Consider the following 17,742-nt stretch of genomic DNA (forward strand, 5'->3'; position numbering starts at 1 on the left):
ATTAAAATTATACATAAAATAAAACATATCAAAACCCTTTAAACATCAAAATATACTATTCACTAAAAAAGAGCATATTACAATATATATATTTTAGTATTTGTTAACCATGGATCGTAAAACCTAAGATGAAATATAAATCATGAATCATAACCCAGTCCTATCTCTATGACTATACCTTACTATATTTTCATCTCACCATATTGAATGATAGTCAGAAAACTATACTGCAGTCTCCTTTTGCTGTGTTTAAAGTGCGATGAGACGCAATTGCAGGTATACCCCACCATGGCCACGGCCGCCGATGAAGCCACTCCCGAGACCCCCTACAGGCCGTGGAGCTTGGGAACCGCCTGGAGGAGGGTCCCCATCGCTGTCTTCCAGTGACGAGAGCTACAGCAAGACAACTGATGCCTCGCCTTCTCCCTCCCCACCACTCCATCACCATGCAGACACCAGGCAATACCTCTTCCCTTCGGATATTCAGGTGAGCTTTGACAAACTTTTTAATCTTGAAAGGTAATTTCACCCTAAATAGTGTTGGGAAAAATTTATAAAACCCTTTGTCATATTTCAATAAATAATTTTTTTAATAAAATTTATTAAATAACCAATACATGATCATATATAAATTTTTGTAAGTAATATATAATTCACATGTAAGTAGTAAGCATTTTAATTTAAGAAGAACAATGTGCATATTTCCTTAAGAAATTTTATAGAATTCAAGTTCTCATCGGTTACATGGTTTCTCAATTCATTTTTAATAATGTTCATGCTAGCAAATGTTTGTTCAAACAGTTTATCAGCTAAAGATACTGAGAACACCAAATGCAAACTTTTTCAACTTGTTTGGAATCCAGCAAGTTCTTCCAGGGATTGAAGATAATGTTGTCTGTATTTTGTAAATTTTTGATAGCAGTGAGTATCTTATTTGAAGGAAAGTGTATTTTTCTTGATTCCCAGTTATATTAGCAAGAAATATAAATTTTGATTCATACAAATTTTATTAGCCAAGTCTAGAGATTGTATTTCAAAAGCTGCTATTTCAATTTCATATAGATAAAATCTTTTTGTCTTTTCTTTTTAGGGGATCTATAAAGAATACTATGGTTTCTTTTACAAGTTGAATGTCAAAATTTCTTTAGAAATGTTTTGTTCATTTTCAAAATTATTTTTAGGCAAAATTCCATATGTTGGTATTTGTGTAATAAATTTGAAAAATTCAATAAATATTGTCTTTGTAATGATGAGTAGATAATTGACTGTGGATATGAGGAGAAGCTGGTTGGGGATGCGGTGAGTGAAGAACATAAAATAAGTAAAGACATATTTAATAGTACCAATGTTTCAGCCAGAATTTCAAGTCTTCATCGTGGCTGCTTGGTCAAGATCTTAAAAGCTTAAAATTCTGGCCAAAAGTTTGGCACTAATGAATAAGTTTTTACTTATTTGTGTTCTTCACTGACCACACCCCTAATCATCTCCTGACATGTCCTCTTTCTTTGTGATTTGGCCTAAACAGTTTTGTTTTTAAAGTAATCATTTTTTCAAGAACCGAAAATGTAATATCTTACGAAGGTTAAAAAACACATATTATCCAAGAGCCAAACTATTGTCCTTAGAACCACTATTGACCTCATGCTACAGATATAAGTATTGTAGTCAATTGTGCTCTGATTATTAGATTATCTTATGGTTTGATAATTTATTAATCTTATTGTATGACAGATTTATTTTGGTAATTTCAGATATCCTGTCGATATATATTAATGATAGTTTTGTTTTTATTACTTTTCATGATGAAGGATTCAGTAAGTATGTGAAAAAAACAAACAAAAAAAAAAAACAATGTTTGAAATATCTTTTATCATTTTTTCTATTTCCTATATAATTCAACTTTAAATAATTTTGGCGCCCAATAATTAAAAATAATTTTGTTGCATTGTGATTGAACCTTTTATTCGTATTTAAATAACAATATTACAACTTGAATAACAAATTTACCTAATATTATTATGAAATATCAAATATTTAGAATAATATTTGAAGTAACAATTATTTCCCTCTTCTGTAGGTCAATCCGTGCTCTTCTCCCGAGGGCTCACCTCGTGCATCTCATGACTATATACCTCCATGCTTCCTCACCAACAATAACCAAGAGAGCTTGCCTTCGTCGCGATCCTTCTCTCCTGCCAAAAATGGAAACAACAATTCTAGGTATGTATTTATTTGTTTTTAGATGGTTTACTACCATTCAACTATGCTTATATTTCAATCATCCTCAAGCTAAGAACAGTAAGCTTGGTCTAAAAGGATAAAGGATTATATTTCATAAGTATAGTTTTAAACTTACTATTGACAAAGCTATAATCTTAATAAACAATTTTTTTTTTCTTTATTTGTATATTCTGTACCCGATATTTTAGCAATCATGACCAATAATATTTTGGCTTACAGGGGAAGTGGTCGCAGTTCTAAAGTGAGAGAATCACCTCGAGTCTTCAAAACTGGCAGCAGCTCAAGTTCGAGGAAGACAGGTTCAGATAAGGCTATAGAAGGAAACAGGCGCCAACAGACCGGAGGCAAGCAGAATAGTAACAATGGTGGCTCTCTGGACAATAAGAGTGATAGCTCTGGCAAAAAGGACAGCTCCAGTCAGACTGAACTGAAGTTAGACCAGGAAGAGGAGTTCGAACGAAGGATCAGACGGCTGCTCGGGGAGCCCCCTTCAGGCCATGGTGCCAGGTACGCTGGTCATCAGGATAGGATGGCCTCTGTGGCCCGAATCATCTCTCTCGCTCACAACCAACAGTCCCTCCTCGGCATTACGTGAGTCCTGTCTGTCCTATATCAATCTCCTCTTTTACTGCGCTCTGGTCTCCATGTCTTCAGTCAACAGCAAATCTTTATACATTTCTGATATTCAGTGATTAATGAGGAATATTCGAATTGAGGATCAAGTTATGTTGCCCTAAATTTCATTTCTATTATTGATTAGAAAGTTGTATTGTCTAATCATTAATAATGCGAACCTATTCTCTGAAATAAACTAGAAGTTTACTTTATTATCTAATGGGATTGTTCTTTTCTTATTTTTCCTGAGATAGACTATTGCACTATATCAAAGTCATCAGAGAATGGTAGGAGTGCGTCTTGTATCAATTTCTTAATCCCTAAAACAAGGTTTCAGAGGTTTCCTTGATGGCTGGTATACATTTTTTACCATTCCATTTTGAAAGCTTTAGCAGCCCAGTTTTGATAAAATGAGCCAAAATTCAGTATTTAGAGTTGTTTTCTAGTTAGAAAAAAACCCCATTGAAATGGGGATGAATTTTATTCAATCCAGAGCAACTTTATAGTTTTGGACACCTCTTCAGTCACTTAAAATTGAACTAAAGGAAGGTGAGGGTTCCTCTCACCTGAAGTCATTCTTGCCTCTAGATACCATTGTATATCCTCTATCAGCAGAACTCGAAACTATTATTAATTGTTTTCAATAAATTTCAAATTAACAGTTACAACATAATTTTTATTTTTTAAATTAAGAGAAAACGGAGTAGTTTTTATTTTAAAAGACCACTTGATAAAAAATTATTGAATATTATAAACTGTATGACCATTATAATCACGATAACATTTACTGTTGTGTCATAAGAGTTGCTCTATCAAGTCTAGTATGAAAACATCAGTATCTATGATGGTAGTCAAGTTACTGTCACTTGAGGCCCTTTAATTAGTGATTAATGTTTTTATTAAAACTTATTTTAATCAACAAAATAATTACATTGGTGTCTATCACATGGCAGATAACCTATAAATGAGCTCACAGATACTAAGTGGCAGTGAAATTACTGTCACATCAAACAGTTGGTAATTTATATCTGAATTAAGGTTTTATTAGATAAGTATCTCTTCTGATGGTATAAATTTTTTTTCTATATTCCTACCATTTTTCTTGCAGTTTTCATTAAAAACATTTTTTAAAAATTGTAATATTGTTGATTGAGTATGTGTAATATATAAAAGAAAGATAGTCCTTAGGGTCAGTAAAAAAAAAAAAAATCCATTAATGATTCAAATATTTAATGCAAACCAATGTTTTGCCTTTTCGACTTGATGTACTTTAATAGAAGGGGAAAAAAAAAACAATTTTATGAAGGAGTTAGTATTTTTCTTTTATTACATCAGAAATATTTGGACTAACAGTTTTTATTTATTCATAGAACTCAGTTTGTATATTATCTTTAAGTTTTTATTCTTTTTGCTCATATCTTTGTTGACGCCTCATATTGTGGGTCAAAGACTAGGAAAAATACTATAAATTTTGTGTTTTATAAACACTTTGACTAATTCATGATTAATGTTCTTTAGATTTGTCTATCATCGTCAACCAACATCCAACATTCTTGTCGTTTTAGCATTTCTATCTTCTAATTAGGAAATGATCAGAGTGCAGTATTTTTATTTTATTTTATTTTTGTTTTGTATTTATTTCAATGAAAATTATTCTTGAGGCTGTCTGTTATAAATAAATCATATCGATCACAACGAATATTTTTACAAAATGATGCCCTCTCTATGTATTATGAGTATTAAAATGTAATATTATTCTACATACATAGGAGCTCATTCAATTACACTTGTTATTATTTCTACTATAGTTTGGTATTAGTTGTTTAGTAAAATTGTAATTAGAGTAGAGGTATGTAGCCTTTAGATAGTATTTCATGCTAGAGAATATAAAAAACTATAAATAATTAAACATAACCTTGGTAGTTAGAGGTGAATGTTTATTCCATCATCTGTTTGTTTAATCAACAGTTTTTAATAAACAGTACTTTCTTACCGAATGCTGAATACTAGGTCTTTCATGGATTGTAGCGATACAGGTTTATTTAGTTTTTTGAATACTCTATACCAGAGGTTTCCAATCTTTTTCGGTTTGCGGTTCCCTAAATAATCAGATTTTTTCCACAGGGCTCTTAATACATCAGATTTCTTTTCTAAATTTTTTACTTTCTTGAAAAATTGGAAAACTGTCCTTTTTAAAAGTGATTACCAATTTAACAGCAAAAAATTTGTAATCAACAGTTGGTTAATAAACAGTACTTTCTTACCGAATACTGAACACTAGGTCTTTCTTGGATTGTAGCGATACAAGTTTATTTAGTTATTTGAATACTCTATACCAGAGGTTCCCAATCTAATTTTTTACTTTCTTGAAAAATTGGAAAACTGTCCTTTTTAAAAGTAATTACCCATTTAACAGCAAAAAATTAACAGATACTTACTATTTAGTTACCAAAGCATGGGTGGAAAAGCCATGCTTGCGCACTAGCCATTTCAGAAAATGCGAATTGAAAAGAAAACAATGAAATACTCGAAAGTTGCTAAATTCATGGAATTTCGTCGGCATACACGATTGTTGACGCAAAAATTCGAGAATTGGAAATTCTAAGATAATTCCCGAATTGTTTTGTTGAATATTTCGCGGCGCTCTGGTGCGCACTTTAGGAACCACTGCTCTATACAATAAAAACAAAATTAGGAAATTATACTCATTGCTTGGTGAATGAAGAACAAGAAAGGTATAAAAATACTCGATATTAATAAATTATATTACAAAAAAAAATACAAATTACAAGTGAAATCCAATACCAGTAGGCTGATCCTAAAAGAAGCTTATCTGATTTCTTACACCATTGTAGGATTACAGAGAGACAAACTGACGGACTAAGCCAAGGCAGAATTATTTAAATATAAATCTGACCATTAATTATTTCTTAGCAGAAAGCCTAAAGAATATGATATGATTGCAAAATATTTGAAAGGCAAATCCAAACAAAAGTTTTTTCTAATTGTTCATTTTTTAAAATTATCAATTAAATACTTATAACCTGATTAAAGAGATAAAATCTTTATCAGATGTCAGCTAGCCACTTAATAATTCAGGCTGATTGGAATTCCATTGGAGACTTTTTCCATGATGCCACACGATAGAGATGGCCTAATAAGGATTTGCCTTTTTCTTGTTTTGCTTTATTTTATTTTATTTATTCTTATTTTGATTAATTTTATGTTGCCTGTAATTTTTTTATTTTTATTTCCAAGTTATATTTACATTTATTTTAACATTTATCCTTTATTTTCGTTTTGTACCTTTTTACAACCATCCTTTTCCATTTTTCTATCCAATAGACGTACCTAACCAGAACCCAAAAGGAATCCTAATCTAACATAAAACATAAAATAAAAATTATTATTATTTTCTTGATTAAGAATTAATATGTTTATTAAATAGTTTCACTTATATTAAAGATTAGAGAATCTATGTATGCACTTATATAAATAGCAATATCTCAAAAGTACCTTCCTCAGAATTGGCTTCACATTTATACGGACGGATCAGCTGAATCAACCGTTAAAAATACTGGAGCAAGGATTTACTCCAGAGATTTCCAATTCAGCATTACAGTAGCAGTCTGGGCTGCAGTCTTCGGGTTGAGGTTGGGTTTCCCAGGTTGTAGGTCACTGCTCCTTCAACTGTCGTCAACTGGGAGTGGAACTTCATAAACCGTTTTTTTATATAATCCTCTATTGACTCCACTTGTAATTCACGATGCAATTGTCTAATTCTTATGAACCAAGGAGCATTAACTGCGATTCTTAGGACTTTATTTTGAAAACATTGTAGTTTTTTTCCTTTTCATGAAGGATGCCGCTCCCCAGACTTCACAGCCGTACATCGGCAGTGGCCTGAGAATTGTTTTAAATATGGTTAAATTGGTTTTAGATTGGTTTAGTGGTCGTAATTTGACAATTGTTTATATAGGGGTATATTGTAGTTATATTGTTTCGGGGTTTTCGTTATTTCCAAGTGAGAAAAAATAACCTGGCGCCTATGGAGCAATTTATTCTTTATTGTTTTGTTTCTTTTTTTCCTTTTGTGATTATATATATTTTTTTCCTTTAGCTCACCCCCTTCACTGCTGAGTGTGGGCAAGTATAAACGATAAATATATAACTAAAGAAAGTCAAAATTTGCGGTTATACGGATTCAAACTAGCGCCTGCAGTTCCCAGGTTACAAAGACCTACACCTCAAATCCCTGAGCTACAGATGCCCCATTGGGGAAAAATCTGGTGGTTGAGCATGATTTTTGAAAAATCACCTTGTACCATTGTTTGTTGTGTTAGAGAATTTCATTTTCATTTTTCATCCTCCTAAAATCTCATACTGAGTGGGAAGGTTCATCTAGAAAAAACTGTTGGATATATATTTATCATGTTCTAATGAAGTTTAATTTACAATATTCAAAAATATAAAGTGCCAATGTTAATAAAAAAATATGTATAAATAAATAATTTGAATTTAATTCCTTTTATTTTTATTTTTATATAGTGATGATGAAATGGAGGGTGAGAAGGTTCGGAACAGAGAGGAGGAGCTTAGAGAGGGTGAACAATTTGAAGCAGAAGAGCAGAGAATAGCAGCCCAAGTCCAAGCCGAGGTTAGTTTCAAGTTTTAGATAGGATTGTTGTAATGCAGTATCACCAAAAGTATATTTAATTAAGAATATGTAAGAAAATATCTGTAAAATATTGAGATAGTTATAATTATATTTATTAATAGGGCGTTAAATTAATTACATCAGTTATGTTTTTAAATATCAATATCATTACAAAAAAAAATTATAAATCATGCATTTTCTAATTGTAACCTTACCTGATAATTATAATAATCATAAAGGCTTAGCAAATCTGAAGGTTTGATGCCAATAACATGAAAAGTTCTCTAAATACATCTGCCCAATGACACCCCTTCAAACCCAAATCTACTAAATCAGTTTTAACACAATCCTCCCACCTATGTTTCAGTCTACTCCTTGTACGTTTACTCGTTGGTTCAGTGCTTACTAACATTTGTTATAACAGTTATAGTCATATTTTGATTAATCACCACAATTGTACTCATCAAATGCAGTGAACTGTATTATATTAATCACAGCTAACAGCCATGATGCATTAACATCAAAATGGCCACACTGCACTGTACGAACTCAGAAGAGGTCTGGGGGTTGTTGATTATAACGATCACAATTAAAAATTAAAATGTATTCAAACCATACTGGCCCAACTAACACGCAGACAGGGTCTACATAATAAACTGTAATAACCACAACCAATAATCATAATGTCCACATAAACACTAAATGCAGACAGGACTAGTAATGACTTATAATGGCGACTAATTTAATTAAACTAAAATAAACATAACTTCTAAAGAAAATAATACAAACAAAAATAAATTAAATACTAATATAGGGTGTTTTTTTGAGCCCGATAGAACTTGAAATTGTAAAAAATAACACAAAAAATTAAATTGTAATCAAAATTTTTTTTTTATTCGAAAGATCAATACGTGACATTAACATTTGAAAATGATTTCGGGCATATGGGCACCGCGGCTGTTCTTGACGAAGCGCATTCTGTAAAATTGTGTTCAGCGATGAGGCGCATTTTTGGCTTAACGGGTTTGTTAATAAGCAAAATTGCCGCATATGGTCGTGCGATTTGACACCTCTCGATTATTTCCTGTGGGGCTACGTGAAGTCACTGGTTTATGCTGATAAACCAGCAACAATTGACGCCTTGGAGGCCAGCATTGTTCGTGTTATTCGTGACATACGGCCAAAATTGGACGTCCAGAATGCGCTTCGTCAAGAACAGCCGCGGTGCCCATATGCCCGAAATCATTTTCAAATGTTAATGTCACGTATTGATCTTTCGAATAAACAAAAAATTTTGATTACAATTTAATTTTTTGTGTTATTTTTTACAATTTCAAGTTCTATCAGGCTCAAAAAAACACCCTATACTTTTTAGTTTATTAATTGAGTACTATACACAAATTAATTATTAAACTTGGCGTTAACAATTCATGTTGGTTTGTTTCAGGAGGAGGAAGGTGTGAGATATGAATCTGAGTGGAGCGAGGAAGAGGCTGCTAGCGAGCCCCTTTTGGCTGACCGGGAGAGCACTGGGTACACTACTGATGATCCTGCTCTGGAGAACATCAGCGTTCTGCATGAACATGGGTTGACAGACGCAGAAGGTGCCCTCTCCGATGTTAACTCAGTTTTTGAGGCAGGCTGTCAGGATGATGGCGACAACACGTCTCTCTCCTCTCGTGCGTCATCTCGACTTCAAGACAGTGATGCTGGTCTGTCCCTTGACAGTCTCTCTCATCTCTACGACTCAGACACTTGTCATCCAGCCTATCCTAGGTAAGGAACACCTTTAATGTTAAATGACATTTAATATAACATGTGAAAACAATCAAGTCCAGTTTCCACTGTGACAGTGATAGTGTTGATGACAGCTGCTACCATTCTGAAACTATGACATTTTCTGCAATGACAGTGCTGTTATACTATTGTGATTTCCTTGATAATTGGTAGTACTATCAATAAACATGTAGATTTTGTATTTGTTATTTCCTTTATGTGACAGTTATATTCACTTATGATTTATTCAGTTATATTCACTTATGATTCATTCAAGTTGAACTGTCAGCAAGGTTAGGTTCACTATCAGTGTGTTGACAAGCTCTGTCATAGTTTCTCTTTGTTGTGACATTACTTGAGCAATATACTGTGTAATCTCAGTAATTTGAACTTTGGTACCCCGGACACTCCAGTAACTGGCATAAAATTTGAATCTCAAAAATAGTTTCGGTTACCGAGATTATACTGTATATCCGTCACGTGGAAATGGGCCATAAATGTTACGTTTCTTATTGTTTGATAAATTATTAGATATTCATTGAATTTAACCAAGAAAATATGTCTTTAAATACGTATGTAGCTGGAACTACAGCCCAGTACTGAGCCCAGGTCTCCGCTAATTGGCTCTGTCCTACGCACGTTGTTGGTCCAATCTGCACTTCTCGCTGCCAGAGGATACTACATTCGCCCATCTTTAAATAATGTATTATATTTCAGTAAAAACTTTTAGTTGAAGTTTTTAGTCTGATGGAACATCTTTGATCTTTTAAATATTTTGATATTTTAAGATTTTAGTTACGTTTGTGTCTCATTGTAACTTTTGTGGGCTTATTTTATTCAAATCATGACTAATTAAATTAACAATTAAATATTTTTCAATAAGCATTGCATACAAATATAATATATATCGGAGGAGAAAATGGTCGGGGGTGCGGTCAGCAAAGATACTCAAATAAATAAAACATACTCATTTGTACCGGCATTTCAACCTCAATTCAGAGAAACAAAAATAAAATAATAGCAAACAAACTTAGAAATATACCCAGTAAAATAAGTATATACATTATTTTATATTAATAGAAGATAAAATATAATATTTCAACATCAACATTTCATTATGTTGATTTAAATTATTAACATTATTTCTTAAACATTACTTCCATATTTTATTATGTTAATTCAATTACTCATTTACATTTTCTTCTGCACCCTTCATTATGTTTATTTCTTTATTTACTTGAAACTTTATTTACTTTTTCGTTCATTTTTTTAATCATTATTATATTTTATTCCTATTAATATTAACTACTATCTATGTTAATAATTGTTATGTTTATTTCCAAGTTTGTTTGTTATTATTTTTCTTAGAATTAAGGTTCTTATCTCCTTTAGTTTTTTATCAGCCCTGAAATTCAGGTTGAAACATTGGCACAAATGAATAAGTTTAATTTATGTATCTTTGCTGACCGCACCACCGGTCGGTTGATCGGTTGAAGATGGTCATCTTCTCTATTTTTAGTTACAGAAGTTAAAAAAGAAAGAGTAATTTTTTCTCAGAGAAATGTGTTTGAATGGATGATTTTCGAGGAAAAAAAGGAAAAACAAAATTTTGAAATTCTTTTTCCCAGTGAAAAATTAAACATGACAATCTCGCTCAAATAAAAAAAGTTGGTTCTGATTAAATTTTTTTAATTTGTAATGATGTATTAATTTCATCCATGTCCATGTCTTATGAAACTTTAATATATTTACTATTCAAATTAGAAACATCAAAAGTCACTTTATTGTTTCAGGTTTAACAATTTCAACCGACGAGCCAGGGATGCTTCTACTGATATGTCAAATCTCGCCAACATACGCAGTATGTCAGAGAGCATCACAAGGAACTTCGGACAGCCCGAATTGACAGAAACCGATTCGGATCTCTAGCTAATGTTGGAATATAATAATAACCGATATAGACGACTGTTTCGCTAGTGACTAATTTATGGTTTAACAGTGGTTAAACTGTTAAGCTGTAGTTGAATATTGGTTAAACTTTCGCTCAGAGGAGCACTTTTAAATCAAATTTTTATGACAGGATAATTTATTGTGTGTAATAAAAAATTAAACCTTCCTCTTCAAGAATTTTCTCCTTCGTACCTTGCCTCTTGTTCAAATCGAGGAAAGGACATTTAGTTATGGATAATTACTAACTTTATTAAATTAAAGAAGGCCTATAAGTTAATTATCCATAATAGAATTTAATATTACTTATTTACTACATCGAATTTGCTACCCCGTCGTTAATCGTAAAAGCTTTTTAACAAAAGTGTCACAAATTGTTTAAAATAATCGGTACTTAAATTGGCTACTTATTACGCACTCCTATCGACTGCTCTATTTATTTTTAAAATAATCTTTTTTGCAATATTTGTTGTATTTAAATAACAATGGTTTTATCGAATTAGTTACTATATTTAATATTTTATATTGGTGCTTTTATTGTGTACATATGAGTTTATTATCGTACCGTGTAAATATATATTTATATGAAATTATATTTAAAGAGAGAATTTAGAGTTGCTCAGAGAACAGGCCTTGATGAGTGTTGTTCATATTGTTAGAAAATAAAATATTATATAAACGCGTTACTGCGTTAATTTGAAATGTATTATAGGCATATGATTAAAATTGGATTTGTAATATAAATGCACAGATTTTGTAGATTATATGAGTTATGTTATTTACGTATATATGAGAAATATATATATATGCAGTCACATTATTAAAATGTATTTATGAAAAATAAATGAATTGAGCATGTATATTCTGTTTTAACCATGTTAGGAAGACTGTGCAATCATTTGTAATCAGCTGTGTTGGTAAGCGTTAATGCTGCATTAACAAAATTGATTTATAACTCCGAGCTGATTATGAATTATTAAAAGATTTGGTACTTGTGTAGAAGATTTTCAGCCTCAAGCATTGTTAGTGGCGGTTATGAGAAATAACGATGAGGCCTATTTTATTTTTCTTAATAATGGGTATTTATTTTCTGGTCTTTAAATATTTTAAAAATCAACTTGTCATTTTAAACTGGTTTGTATTTATTCAAATTTAGACTGGAAACTGAAAAAGATCCATTGGGAACTTATTTATTTCTATCTAATTAAAGCTGTAATAATAACAATTCAGGTTATAACCTCCATAATGTTTGTGTTTTAATTTTTTATAAAATTATTATTGCTTTAATTAGACAACATATTTTTCATGAGACAAACAAATGTCTAACTGATCCTTTTCTGTATAAGGTTAAGGCCTAAATTCGTATAAATTCTCTGAAGTAAGAAAAAGAAGATTAGTCATAAGAAATAAAAAAAACAAATTCAGAAACAGCAAACAACTAAAAAAATATAAACCACTAAAATCACAACACAAATAATGGCACATAGAATTGATAAGATTATGGTGCTATGTTTCTAATAACCACCTCCATCAGCGCTAGCAGTTGACCACCATCTACACAAGTATCACAGATTTAATTGATATTAAGCAGGAATAGAATTTTATTATTAATTTATAGATTTGTTTAGTTACATTATTTTCATTAAATGGCTCATTGACTGTTATTTTGTAGATACTTGGCCACAAAAATAATGGGTGCTTAGATATTCTTTAAAAAAACAGCATTCTTTGTTGTTGTTATTTTTGAAAGGCCTAATTTTTGTAATTATTTAAAAAATTAAGTAAGCTTACTTTAATATATTTCTAACTCTTGACTCTTTCAAATGTTGTGGTTTTAATTTTTCCAGAACTTACTCTTGGAACTAGAATCGAGGTGTAGACACATTGCATATTATACACTATCATCAGTGGGTTTTGGTTTTATTTTCCAGAATTCAGTTTTTTTTTGTTTTAATTTTCCAATAATTATTACGTATAAACAGTTCTTATTTTATGAATATTTTTTTTTAAATTATAAATCTAAGTGTCCCTTTTTTTTTTTTTATTTTGTGGTCAAGTTTAAAAAAAAAAATCTTGTATATTATGAATGGACCTTTATTTAAATAATTTATACACTATGAAAATATCGGCTTAAACACTGATTTATATAATTTGAGCATATTATGGACTAAAGATCTATTAGTTTTAAATCTATTTACAAAATTAGGATACACAACGTTTTCGTTCTCAGTAAATTTAAAAATTTACTGAACAAAAAAAGAAATGGTGCCAAATGCAATGATTAATCCCGTTTCATTTATAAATTTTTTGAGACCAATTACTAAACTGAATTTATTTTTATTTGTACTTATTATTTTATTCAGTTATAAAAACCTATTTTACCAATTTCTCTGTTACCCTTTGTTAGATATAATTCACTTTTAAGGAATATAACTTACTTGTAAACTAAGATATATAAATTATTTGTTGAATATATTCTTTTCCTGTTAACTTAAAAAAGAAAAATTTTAGATGCTATAACACAAATTATAACAGTATAGATTATAACTAAAAATTATTTCTTATATTATCAATTCATGGTTTGTATTTTAAGATATAATTAATTTTAAGTTATTACGATCTATGACTGATTCTCAAACAATGAGCAATTATCAAGTCCAACTTCAATAAAGTGGTTTTTATGATCGCTATTCATTCATCTTGTTTATAATACAATCTCTATGTTCTATGGAAACAATTATTTTATTTATTTTTTTTTGTAGACATGATGAATCAATTATATTACAATATTTTACTGCTGTTCTGCTTTCCATGAGCACAGTTGTTCTCACTGTCATGGCTGCCCCATTGTAAGATTTTTACATTCAAATTTATCTTAACTTTATTTTATATATCTTTTGGGATTTATTTTTTACTGCATTCAGGTCCAAGGTCCAACTTTACAAAAATTATTTCATTTAGTTTTTTTATCATGTCACAATTTGTAGGATATTTTAAAATAAACCTTATAAAAAAAAATCATTGTTATGGAATAAAAAAACCTCTATTTAAAGACCTTGAATTTTAAACGTAAAATTGTCCGCCAACTCACTCTAATTCCTTTCATAAATTCAGGCCAGAAAGAAAAATAACAGGGTACATTTTGAATTACCATTACCGTGGCTTGAGACAGTGAATATCCTTTTGCTTAATTTTTTTTAAAATTATCTAACAATTATGTATAAACGGTGCTTATTTTATATATATTTAAGTTTAAAAAAAAGTATCTTATATATTATGAATAAATCTTTAATTACGTAATTTATACACTATGAAATGTCGGCTTCAACACTGAATATTTATTTAATTGGAACATATTATAGATTAAAGATCAATTCATTTTAAATCTATTTACAAAACTGCACAACGTTCTTAGTAAAGTTGGTTATACATTTTTAATTACCATTGTTTGTTACAGTGAATGTCCTTTTGCTTTGTTTTTCCATATATTTTACTATGGTTAATTGTCATATCCTTATGAAATAAGGTCTTAAAATTAATAATTGGACCATAATTCAATTGTAAATAATTTTCTAAAATTTATTTTACCATTGTCTTAAGATATTAATGGCTTCACTGTAGTGGGATATTTTTTAAAAGAAAATGGGAGCGAAAATTCCAAATCAAAATTTTATTAGTAGACTTTGTCTTCAAGTATTGTTTGATAATATTTACAGTTAAGAATTAACCTAGGAACATTCAGAAATTTTTTTGTTTTGGAGATGTATTTTTGTCCAAAACTGGGACCTGAAAGTTGCTCTTTATTTGAGAATCATACTTGTAAAGATTTGATAAAACATGGTCCATTCATATCATAGTCGAAAGAGGAGCATGGAACGCTTACAGTGTAATGATGGTACCTTGACTGATTCCAACGGCATCTATTAGCGATAATACTGACTACTATACCTCTCTTCTCAATAACAGTAATTAGTCGAATCTTTTAATAAAATTATCGATAAAGATCTGTTCTTCAGAATTTTATCTTCTAATTGGATTAAATCGATATATGTATTAGGTAAAAGTTAATGTAGAATAAATGTTTTTCGAATATGCTAAGTATATTGTTGTTTCGTAATGTAAATCTTCAACTTAATATTTTGAGACTGTTTTTGTGTCTTTTAAACTATAGAAAGGATATACCATTTAACACTGAAATTCAACTTAGGAAACAGTTGCAACAAACACAACAGAAATACTTATCACTTGAAATAAACTGTGTTATTTTTTATAAACCTAATTTTATTTTATTCCTTTTCCTACTATTTTAATTTAAAAATATATATATATAATAGTATGTAAATAGTAGTAGTAGTAGTAATAGTGTAAAGTGATTTATACATATCATATACCGTGCCTTCCTGCCTTTACTCCGTGGATATATCTTGTCAATTAATTATTAACGCAGGAGAAGGTGCTTAATATTAATAAAAGAAACAATGACTTAAGTATGTAAATTCAAAAATAAGTATTCTTGCAACATTAGGTGAGTTGTGTTTGATCTGACTCTAAATGATAATGTTAGTTTCTCTAATGGGTGCCAGCCCTAAGTCCTCTAATGATGGTAACTTCGCTCTATAAGGTACTATTCCTGCAGCCATGAAGAAGGAATACAAATCCGGACATTCTCAGGCTACAGCTGTAAAGGTCCTCAATGGAGGACTTAAGCCATAAAAAAAAAATTATTATACCCAACATTTACTAAAATGTAATTAGGTAAGTTGGTCAGATAAAAGTCTTTCAGAAATTGGTTAGAAACAAATTTTAACTGAACTTAACCCTAAAATGTTTATAAGTTTAAAAAACAAGCTAATAAAACAATATTTACACCAAATACAAATATAAAAAATTACTTTTAATTTGGGGTAGCTTAAAGTTATTAAAAATTTTCGATTTGAGGATCATTTTTCTTATAAGAGAATAACATATAATATTGGTGTGCTTGTTTCATTGAAAAAATGGATATCATTCCATGATGTTCATTTATAATTAAAAATAACTCAATTTGAAAATATTGATATTGCTGCTTTGAATTGTGGCACATCTAACAAACAAACAAATTATTTTATTTTGTATTTGAAGTGGGTCCCAAAATGTTTTCACTTTTGATTACAGAATTTCACCAACTTTCAGACTTTTTTTTCTGATCCCTCTAAAACAGAAAAACATTAAATTAATAGGTAGCATTAGGTATGGTTACATAATTCAAATTAAATATCACCATTTTTTACCAATGGTACTTGAAGGTATACCGTGAAATACTTATCCTGTTGTATTGATGTGTGTTCTATATGAATTTAGCTAGAAAGAAGTAAGGGGCCTCCTCATGTTGATTTGACCTTCAGACTTTTTTTTTTTTGATCCCTCTAAAACAGAAAGAAACAGTGAATTAGTGAGTGCTTTACTGTGAAAAAAGGAAATAAATCATATTTATTTATAATCTTAATATTTTCTTGAGACTGGTAATTCTTTAAAAAATAACTCAAATACTATCCAATTATAGTCTCAAAACTTTATTTCTTTTATTCGGCCATCTTCAGGGACATCTACTCAACACCACTTTGCAAACATATAATTTAAAAACTCTAAAACTTAATTCAGACTATTCTGCCCAGGTCAAAACATTTATATCTAATTAGTTAATTATCCATTAAAAAAACAGTCAAAAATTATTTCTCTGCAAACACATTAATTGTGATAAATGTTTATTAATAGTGTTTGCAGAGAAATAATTTTTGACTGTTTTTTTAATGGCCCGATTTTAAAAATAGTACCATTTAGAATGGATATTCCACAAGTAATAAATAAACATTACAGGTAACCTTAAAATACCAAAGGTAGTAAAAGGTAATAACCCAACACGATTTATTCCTTTTTTCACAGTAAAGCATTCACTAATTACCTGTTTATTTTCAGTTTTAGAGGAATCGGGGAAAAAAAAAAGAATAGGCAAACATCCCATCACTGTCGACACCGCCTTCAGCGGACCCGGCAATCTTTCTTATAATTCCATTCCGGCAAAACAAGATAATCAAATAACCGGTATATGTAAATATCATTTTTGTTAATGTATATTTTTGTAAATGCTTATTTCTTTTTGTTCCAGGAGGTAAGAAAAAAATAACAATATACATTGTGGACCAGTACATTCCAATGCTATTGTTGTAAACGTATAATGGGCTATTATTTCACTCTGCCTTCTTTGGGTCATTTCTCATTCCTATAACTATTATTCCTTTCGTAACGACCTACGGCTGTTCTCGTAGGACTTACAATCAGTTCCCTTTGTTACTGCAGACTCGTTCCATGACGAGTGATGTTTCCTTCCTGCAAGGACCTATAGCTAGCTCTCTACAGAGTGAAATTTTCGAAGATTTACATAGGGAAGCCAATGTAGCAATGCTATCAATGAGAGAACAGAAGCGTTTCCACCCGCTGCCAGGGAGCACTACTCATGTTTGTTAAAA

General features: G+C 30.4%; 1 protein-coding gene and 1 long non-coding RNA gene across 3 annotated transcripts; one reads left to right on the top strand and one right to left on the bottom strand.

Moving 5' to 3' along the window:
* Nucleotides 1-276: 276 nt before the first annotated feature.
* Nucleotides 277-15,510, top strand: LOC106680561 (Ca(2+)/calmodulin-responsive adenylate cyclase; the record flags this gene model as incomplete). Of its 2 annotated transcripts, none has more annotated exon segments than XM_014420343.2 (6): nt 277-487; nt 2,078-2,220; nt 2,461-2,832; nt 7,405-7,513; nt 8,961-9,289; nt 11,083-15,510. In XM_014420343.2, coding segments are annotated over 6 exon segments (1,300 nt in total), but the record flags the coding sequence as incomplete, so codon positions are not given.
* Nucleotides 15,511-16,214: 704 nt separating this feature from the next.
* LOC136796400 (uncharacterized) lies at nt 16,215-17,330 on the bottom strand. Its single transcript, XR_010844110.1, has 3 exons — nt 17,178-17,330; nt 16,507-16,641; nt 16,215-16,427 (listed from the first exon to the last, which is right to left on the bottom strand). It is a non-coding gene; the product is annotated as an uncharacterized lncRNA (long non-coding RNA).
* Nucleotides 17,331-17,742: the final 412 nt, after the last annotated feature.

This window comes from Halyomorpha halys, unplaced genomic scaffold (genome assembly GCF_000696795.3).
Source record: "Halyomorpha halys isolate HHAL.00 unplaced genomic scaffold, Hhal_1.1 Scaffold268.1, whole genome shotgun sequence".
Lineage (NCBI taxonomy): Eukaryota > Metazoa > Arthropoda > Insecta > Hemiptera > Pentatomidae > Halyomorpha > Halyomorpha halys.